The sequence below is a fragment of the Argentina silus genome, assembly GCF_951799395.1.
Source record: "Argentina silus genome assembly, chromosome: 18".
Classification (NCBI taxonomy): domain Eukaryota; kingdom Metazoa; phylum Chordata; class Actinopteri; order Argentiniformes; family Argentinidae; genus Argentina; species Argentina silus.
The window spans coordinates 9860241-9870172 of NC_139672.1; the positions used below are offsets into that span (position 1 = coordinate 9860241).

At 42.4% G+C, this 9932-nt stretch overlaps 1 protein-coding gene across 3 annotated transcripts in view; it reads left to right on the forward strand.

The window, feature by feature from the left end:
• Positions 1 to 7443, forward strand: part of LOC310819374 (pre-B-cell leukemia transcription factor 1-like) — a 53771-nt gene extending 46328 nt beyond the window's left edge. Inside the window, exons 7-9 of one of the 3 annotated variants that reach the window (XM_083690639.1) lie at positions 279 to 403; positions 1607 to 1696; positions 4602 to 7443. In XM_083690639.1, coding sequence (XP_083546765.1) covers positions 279 to 403; positions 1607 to 1696; positions 4602 to 4694 — 308 coding nt within the window. In that variant the 3' untranslated portion in view covers positions 4695 to 7443. The remainder of the gene's footprint in view (positions 1 to 278; positions 404 to 1606; positions 1697 to 4601) is intronic. The other 2 variants (XM_083690640.1, XM_083690641.1) reach the window with 2 other exon arrangements.
• The last annotated feature ends 2489 nt before the right edge of the window (positions 7444 to 9932 follow it).

Consider the following 9932-nt stretch of genomic DNA (forward strand, 5'->3'; position numbering starts at 1 on the left):
TCCGTACGGTCATGGGGTTGATTTCTAACCACTCCACCACATCTTACTCATTCACTACCCCTCTCACACTATTCACCCACTTACTGCACTTTTGCTGTTGCATGACCGTGTTAACTCCTCTTTCCTCACCTCTCTCTCTCTCTCTCTCTCTCTCTCTCTCTCTCTCTCTCTCTCTCTCTCTTGCTCTCTCTCTCTCTCTTTCTCTTCTCTCTCCCTCTTTTCTTTCTCTTTCTCTCTTTCTCTCTATCCCTCTCTTTTCCTTCCTTGTGTCCTTTCAGGTTCTGCTGGCTCTTTTAACATGTCAAACTCCGGGGACTTGTTCATGAGTGTGCAGTCTCTCAATGGGGACTCGTACCAGGGGGGGCAGGTGGGGGCCAACGTTCAGTCCCAGGTAGGCCCCTCTGTAAGTCCAGCGCTTATTTTACAAATTAGTTGTTTTTAAGTTGAAGAAGAGGTCATCCATGGTGAATTGGGTCTAGTGGGTAGAGCTGCTGTCTACGTTTAAGTGATTAAGTTTTGCCCCAAAGGCAAAATTGCCCCAAAGGCAGGGGATCAAATCCCTAGGTTCTGGTTGCTGCTCCCTACTGCACCTTCATTTCATGTTTCTTCCTATTTGTACTAATAGAAAAATAATAAAGTATGAAAAATAGACAAATATCTCCCTGCTCGGTTGTTTAGGCACTGGCTAGCTAGATTGCATAGTCGAGTCAAGCCTCTTGACCTTATCGGAGAGGCAGAGGTCACATTTAGCCTGTAGCGCTACACTAATGTAGCAGCACCATTGTCAGCTCAGACATGAATAGACGATTGCAGACAGTTTTGAAAACAATACAACACTCGTCAACACTCCCCGACGAGGTTTATTGTAGCCACCGGTGCACAACAGTCCTTTGACCTTGCCCCGTTGGACAAGAATGACCAACACAGAGTTTCTGAGTGTCAGGAATCGCACCATGGGTTGGAAAGTTACCACCCGTGGTGATATTCTGATTTGGTTCAAGCCCCCATCCCTCCATTCCTCTAACCATCCCTCCTTTCTTTTTAAATCAGCTCTCCACATGCTTGGGGTGTTTCATAAATATGCAAAAGGTCTAACCCCTTAGGAGGAAAAATAGGTCTCCTGGGTTAAAATTTAATTGAAACCAATGTCCTTGTCAAAAGGGTCTTTCGGTTGTGCACTTCAAAATGGCTTCCTGGCTCCTGAGGAGAGGAGATGAGTTTGAGTTGCAATAAGACATTACATTTGTAGCAGTCAGCGCTGATTTTATTATATTGTCTCGGAATTATCATACCATATTCATTATGAGATCCCCTGTGTTTGTATTTGGGGTAGTTTGTCTTTGTCCTTTTGTTGTGTCTATTCTGTTGAATCTGTATTTACTGGCCAAATTATTCTAAACTGCCCGTTTCTAACCTTTCCCAATGGATGGTGCCCTTCTCCTATCAGACTGACCTTTCCTATGCAGGGTAGCTTTTGTCATCTGGTGCTATTGTCTGACCTGCCCTTTTGTCTGTATATATGTGTGTGTGTGTGTGTGTGTATGTGTGTGTGTGTGTGTGTGTGTGTGTGTGTGTGTGTGTGTGTGTGTGTTTGTCTGCGTTCCAGGTGGATACCCTTCGCCACGTTATCAGCCAGACCGGAGGGTACAGTGACAGCCTCGTGGCCAGCCAGATGTACAGTCCACAGGGCATCAACGTAAGACAACCAAAAAACCACCTTCTTTCAACTTTCGAAATATAGACCAAAGAACAACCTTGTTTCAACCGTCAGAATCTAGACCAAAAGACAACCTCCAGAATATATCCCAATACTGTATGTTTTCTTCCTTCGTTACTTCGTGGTCCCAATTATTTCAAGTCCACAGGGTGTGTGTGGGATGCCACTTAGCCGTGTGTGTCCTGTTGGAGATGGACAGTGTCCCCCTGCCCCCCACTCCCCCCGCCCCCCCCCCGTGCTGGTCATGCCCTGAGGGCGGCAGGGCGATGAAGCGGGGTGGGGGGAGGTGTGTGTGTGTGGGGGGGGAGGGAGGGGGGGGGGGGTGCAGGCTGAGGCAGAGAGGTCCGGACACGCTGCTAGCCTGTCCGTTGCTATTAGCGTTAGCGAGGCACCTGCAGCCGACAGGAGCCAGCAGGGGCACAGGTGTCACCCCCTGTCCAACACTCATCAACTCACACTGGCTCCCCACAGGACAGGAAACACAGACCTCATTTCCTCTTCTAGGAGCCCTCAAAACTGGCCCAGAGTAGTAGGCTCCAATCTAGCTCCAAAAATAACCCAACCAGCCCATGTAAGCCTAGCGCGCTAGCTTCTGTTTTTGGGGGCCATTATGGGGTAGGGCATGAGGACACTGGAGGCGGTGTGTTAGCATGTGCACCCACAGTGACAGGCTGTGTCGTACGGAGGAGAATCGATAAGACAGTCACAACGGCCGGGGCCAGTGGGGGCTCGGGCCGACAGTCGTAGCGCATTGGTCAGATCACTCGTCCACGGCCGCAGTGACACTGACAGCGAAGGCCGCGGCGCCCAACATGCTAAATAAAGGATGCAGGCTGGAATCGCGGACACGCCGCTCGCCTCCGTTCCATCCGAGCCACTCAGCTTCCTAAGCAGGCAGCAGACGCTGTAATGAAGCTAAACGGGTTTCGGATATTAAACAGAATCAGACCCCTGTCTCGGTGTGTTAATCAGTGGGAACACACATGATAAGATTGTTCCGGTAAGGAAGTCTCAAATAAACTAGGATGTTTACAGATGGAGACCGCATATCGTGGACACACTCAGTATTCAATCCCTTCATTTTTTTAAAAAGAAAATTATGGTTGCATTGAATAGACACACTGAGCCAATGTATTTAGCTTTTTTTGTTGTTGTTGAAAGCATCCTCTTTTTGCAACATATTCAGATGTTACATCTTAAATGGTCCTTAAATGGACCATTTAAGGTGTTACATCTTAAATGGTCCTTAAGTGGTTCTCTGTGGCTCAGTTGGTAGAGGTATGACGCTAACAACACTTAGGTTGGGGGTTTGATTCCCGCTGGGACCATATATACTGAAATGTATGCACTCACTGCAATGTAAGTCGCTTTGGATAAAAGCGTCAGCTAAATGGCGTATATGTATATATATATATATATATCAAATGGCCTAATAAACCTTTTCGTAGAAGCTTTCAATCCAGGATAAATCTTTTTTTTATTTTTATGATTTAGCTAAACAATCTCCCTCTGGTTCTGATGATTACACAGTTGATAATGACTGCGAGAGCATTCATGTGCAGCATTGCTCTTCTTGTCCTCTATCCTTCAACAGTAATTACGGCTGTGGGAAATACACAGAGGGTGTCGCCAAAGCTTTTTTTGAAAAGTTTTTTTTTTTTTTTTCCCTTCCTTGGTTCTAAATTCGATGACAGACTGACTCGTTCTAAAATAACAGGGTTGGAAAATAAGAGGGTGCCAAAGGCCCATTCCCGGCATTCACTGATGGCATGGAAATTGCCGTTAATGTCCCATTTATGCTCTCTCTACCCCTCTCTGAGATTGGGAAATGGCTTCCATTTTACTCAGCCATTATATATTTGTTCATGTCGATAGTCAATGTGATAATTTGCTCTAATTGATTCTCCCACCTTGGGAGATATTTTGCGTGAGAGGTCTGTTGATCAGGGGAGGCTGGTGGAGGTAAAAATCTGAGGATGGGTTCGTTGTAATGCATGGAATGGTATAAGGAATGGAATCAAACGTGTGTTAATAAGGAACGTTCGAAACATAAACGTGTGTTTGATAGCATTCCTTATTCCATTACATACATTACAATAAGCCCGTCCTCCGATTTCTACCTCCACCAGCCTCCCCTGCTGTTTGTAGTGTCTAGTGTTTATTTATGGTCTTGTGTGTGGACCGTTGTTAGGCTAATGGAAGGGAGGTGAACAAAAGCCTTTTATAGTTGTGATTCAACAGAGGCGTTTTAGCATTTTAGTGGGTGTTTTTCAAGTCAATAATAATCTTGAGGGACAGTGATTATAGAAGAAATCGGTGACATTGTAAGTGGAGACTTAAAGAGGCAATCTGTAATTGGTACATCAATTTTTGACTTTTAAATTCATGATATATAGCCATTGGTTCTTGAAGAATATAACTTATAAATGCCTCATGACCTTAGTTCAACTGTCTTACCCCATCAGAACCCAAAATATAACCTTATTTTACTCCGTTGTTTGTAAACAATGCAATTGTAAGCAAAACCTGTACTGTACAGCTATAACTTCCAAATATCATTTTGATGTCATGGTCTGTCCTTGCATCCATAGCTCTGTCTATGAATTTGAGAGTGGTTACATTTCTCCAGCCCCATCTCTCAGCTGTTTTTGTACCAAAGCGGTTTTTGTACCAAAAAAGTAGCAGGGAGCCCGCTTTGTTGTTGTTGTTTGAATTACAGATTGCACCTTTATGCGATGCAATCATATTTTGTCAATTGAATGTATCATCTTACAAAGGCATAAATCACTGATAGACACGACAGCATGTGTGTCACTTATGTGTCACTACTTGAGATATAGAGAAATGAAGTAATACCTAACTCCCTCCCCTCTTGACCCAACAGACAAACGGTGGCTGGCAGGATGCTCCCACCCCCTCCTCAGTGACCTCGCCCACGGAAGGACCCGGAAGTGTTCATTCGGATACCTCCAACTGATTCTTATAACCCCTCCCATAGTCACCCCCCAACCACCCTCTACCCCCCACCCTACCCCTTCCTCAGCCCCCCAATGATGAACTGGCCTTGCCAATCACAGTATTAAAGTTATAGGCATACAGTGTCCCGTAGTTTGGAGGGGTACTATGAAATATCATAACTAAAAACAACCTTTCCTGAACTACTGTCGGACATTTGGGATACATACTATGAATTTCAGAACAAAAATTCAAAAGAATACAAAAATGCATCGAAATGTTTGTACAGACTCCACAGTGTGTATTCAGAGGGCAGGGGTTACTCCTACTCACTTGTGATATGGTTTCATTCATATTGATGCTATTACAATATGTGATAAGATTAATCAAACAAACCCCTATATGATTGAAAAATGTTCCATTCTACCTCTCAGCAACTTAAAAAGTAAACATAATTATTTGTTTTGTAAAAACGAGAACTTTGTCATTGTGAGCAAGAAAGCACCTCTTCATGTTTTGATTTGCGCTCTTTCGCCCATTCTATTATACGCCATTTTAGACTTTAATGTTGCTCCCCCTGTTAACAGTGTATGCTTGATAAAACTGTGTTCCCTTTGCCCTCCCCCACAGATAAATAACCAACCAGAAAAACTTAGTACTTGATTTAAATGTTTTTATTGGTTCATCCTTCACAGAGGACTTGTAGGGAAGGCGGGTCAGCCTAGTGAACTCTGATAGCCCTACCTACCCTGACTAGCACGTCTTAAATATGATTGGAGGAGGACGTTTGCGAAGGAAACCATGCTGGTGACGCCAGAACAGTCATTGGCTGCCGAAGGATTCAATGGAAATTAATTGAACATACATTGTATGTAAATGTTTGTTTGTCTTCCTGCCTCTATCCCCCAAAAGACCAATGTCCCCTTTGAGAACCTATCAGAATGTGTGGCTTAAGGCAGGAGAGGGCCAACAAGCACTCACTCTTGTCTGAGGGTCCGTGGACATGACAAAAAGCCCTCTTTTTAAACCGTCACCTCATTGAGTAATATTATGTCTCATCCGAGGTGTCACCGTGTGAAGTTACAGTATGTCATGTGTAAACAACGAAAAAAATAAACACCTGTCATCAACAACCCAGACCCAGCTTGATTCACATCATTCATCACAGTGAGACTATACAATAAAAAACACAACTTCTTGTTCCTAGATTTCATTGGGAGTCATTTCCCCTCTCTGATTGGTTGGAGCTGCAGCCTATCACGGGTCCATAAGAGCAGAAGTAATGAGGAGATTGGCGGAAACGTCAATTCGTTATTACATTGTCTAAATGTCATTTCCTTGCTTGCTCTCTCACTTGGCATTCGTTTTTTTCACTTCAAGGTAGAATTATGTGAAAGTCCTTCTCTCTTAAATGGCCACGCAACCCAAACTGACAACAAGGGAGTAATACAATTAATAAGAACAATTATTTCCTCCTCTTCGCTTCTGTTGGTCAAAGGCCTCTAATTAGGCCTATACCTACCACCTAAAAATGTCAACCACAAAAAAAAAAAAAAACATCTAAAAGTTTAAAAACTGTTAGAATGTGGATGTGATATTTATTTGATTTGGATGTTTTCGAAGATGTTAGTGATTGCACATCGTATTGATATGATTATTCAGTTACCATTACATCCAAATGCTGCTGATAACCAAAACCCTTGTCTGTTAATTCATATTCATATACATCGACTTTGAAATGTACAAGATTTAACCTACATGTGAAAAAGAAAATAAAGGATGTTCAACAACAGAACAGAACATCAACTTTGGTATAGGATGTATTATTTCATATAGTTATGTTGCTCTCTAACTTTGCCAAATGTCCAGTGCTGGTGCTACAATGCAAACTGGGTGGGAAAAAAAGAAACTACTACTTTGACTGATTGAAGAAACTATGTTATTGTAAAGTCTAATAGAACAGCCTTTTCTGTAGAAAAGAATGTCTGTCAAACGTCTCCTGTAACTGAGTTTGTTTTTGAGTACATTGAATCAGCATCCAGTTAAACAGGGAAGTCGTTACGTTAATAGGATTTACACATTGTCTACAGTAACTCCTAGCTAACTCTGTTGATGCAGAGACACATTTTCATGGGATTCAGTGACTTGGTGACTGTTCAAAGCCACTTAATGCCTATCTGCGATAGGGTTATTGCTCTCAACAGGTAGGCGAAAGAATAATATTTCTAAAATGTTTATGAACTTGTCTAGATGATACATCATTGACTAACATATTCCTTGATAAAGTATGTTTCATCATGTCTACATATTCTGCTCCTGTTGCTTCTTCATATACTATAGAATTGGGGTACCAAAAAGAAATATAGTCACATGTATTCATGCCTTTCACTGCTTGTACAGTGAGTTGATTTGTATCAATCTTCAGCACTGATGAACATTTTGAATGTTTACGTGCTCATAATTCTATATATGTGCTCACAATTCTATTGTGTCCATAGCCAAGCTAAATAAAGGAACATATCTTTACATCAGAGGTTTTTAGACGTTTGAATTATGTTTATACTTGTCCTTATATGTTGTGTGGACTATATTGTTTCATATGTATTTTGTTATTCTCTTTTCTATTGTATGCTAATGTACTTCTGGTTTCCCCCTCTCATGTGAATTAGACAATTATTGTTCGCAAATCTGTCTTTATGTGCATCACTGTGCTTGACTTGCTTTGTTGAAAAGGGATTTCCACAGTTCCGACATTAAACTACTTAACAAGACCAGTCAGTGGCATTTAATCATTGGATATCTGAGAGACGGAAGAAGAATACACAGTTCACTGATGGTTACCAGGTTGCAAATTGTATATATTTTTATATGTGATATAGATTGTCATGCACATATTGTAAATTCAGCTTTAGATTACCCAAACATGTACTCTCTAACATGTAAAAAGTCCAAAAGGCTTAGTATGTATAATGTATGTTTCTTCTATAGTATTTGATAGTGTTTTAACCTGCATTTTTTCACATGTAGAGGTAGAATTGTCTCCAACTTCCCACGCCTCATTAGAATTGAATCTACAATGTATATTCTACACACAAATTCTGAACCGTACAATTTACTCCGCATCCAGACTTTGAAATGTTTGTTTGCTCATAAATGCAATATGATTGCACAATCCATAAACTATGATATTACTTTCTGTTTCTATCGTTGAAATGAGACACATTCTGCCATATTTGAGATGTTTACAGTAATAAGTTCCTTTCTGGCATGTCTGTTTGTTGTTCTCCAATAAAATACTGCTTTGTTTTGGAACCATTTGTCACACAGTTACGTAAATTGTTTGCTTCTCTGATTATGACCTCAAATGACCCTGTTCATGAAACACGAAAAGAGACGTGTTTCTCTGATATGTCATATTTCTACTAATAATTGATAATGATAGATAGATACTACACTGATAAATACATTCCACTGATTCAGAGCTGTCCATAGTATTAATTGTATAAGTATATTGTGTATACAATACTATGCTTTATACAATGACCGATACTATACTGTCTTAATCACATCTGGAATAAAGAGTTGTGTGCAGGGTATTGGTTCACAGTTTGTGCTACAATTATCCTCTTGTGTGTGTGTGTGTGTGTGTGTGTGTGTGCATGCGTGCGTGCGTTTCTGTCTGTACAGTATGTGTGTCTACACACACACACACACACACACACACACACACACACACACAAACACACACACTTGCTTGCATGTGGTAGATGTTATCTACAATATTTAGGTCACCCAGAAGACCAATCACTTGTTATTGTCTTGGACATTGAGACGTGAATGAAGCGGGCAGCAGAGTGGTCATGTGCCCATTGCTGTTTTACCCCCTCTGTTACCAAAGAACATTGACATTATTTGGCTGGACAGTGGCATGTCTGGCAGAATTACTTTCACAACTGCTGCATATTCATAATTGACTAAATATAGTGATCTGTGTGCCTGCATGTGCTAGTGTGGGTGTGTGTGTGTGTGTATATATGTGCGTGCGTGCGTGTGTGTGTGTGTGTGTGTATGCGCGCGCACGTGTGTGTGTGTGTGTGTGTGTGTGTGTGTGTGTGTGTGATGGTGGGGGGACCAGTGGGCAGAGAGGGGCTTTAGATGGACACTAGCCTTGACTGCTGAGCGATGGTGAAATGCCACCGTCGGACGGACTGCTCATCGGCCCCAGGGCTTGAGACAAAACAGGCCTACACTCTCTCACAGCAGGGCATCAAAGAGATGGGACCACACTCGATCAGTGTCAAAACCAACTTTGATCAGAGATTTTTGGGGCGCTCAGGCAAAATGAGTGTTGAAAAGGAGGACATTGCCTGACCATCACTTGATGTTGCTTATATTTCTCATCTTCTTCATTCATTATGTGTGTGACAGCACAGTCTGGGTCAGTTCTGTTCTTGAGGGCTTGATGACATCTCAAATGTGCCATGACCCTGCTCTCATCGTATCATTTCAAAACATCCAGTCAAAATGCCTTGAATTGAACGTAGCGTACTTTACTGACTCCTGACAGCTAAGAAGTGAATACTGCAGTACTCTATACTGTATGGCCCTGCAGCAAAGTCAAAATTGGCTACATCATCCAAATCAATGAGCAAGAAAATGAGCTTCTTTGATTAGGGTTAGGAGTAGGGTTAAGTTCTGAGTTATAGGTTAGGGTTAGTTTCAAATCGAATTCGAGGCACGGCCGTTGAGCAACAACCGTGAATACTTCCAGAGCTTTAAATCACTTTCACAAACCCGTCCGTGCTACTGCTCCGCTACCAGCCAGGTGTTAAACCGCTCCATTCCACAGAGGTGGTACTACACTCACTGTGGCTTAATAGTGAAATCAAATGGCTATGCTGACATCTGGCTCTCCAGCTGTCATTACACCCCTGTTTAATTACAGCTGCTGTCGATGAGCGGAGGTGGGTGGCCCAAACACCTTGTCCAACCCTCTTTAACAGACCCCCCAACAGACTCCGCTAATGTGGAGCGACACACAAGCTATTTCGCGACTGACCTCCCGCTGCTGAAAAGAAAAATGCACAAAGGAAGCCTATCGGATTCAATCAAATGGGAGGGCTGGCAACATCTAAAACATAAAGGCCCACTGGGTTCAGTCACGGAGAGACGATGTCATTGCTCGTTTCAATTAATATTAGTCTATAGTGATAGACAGAGCGTGCGAGGCAGTTAGGTGAACGCCTGTTGTGCGGCCCTT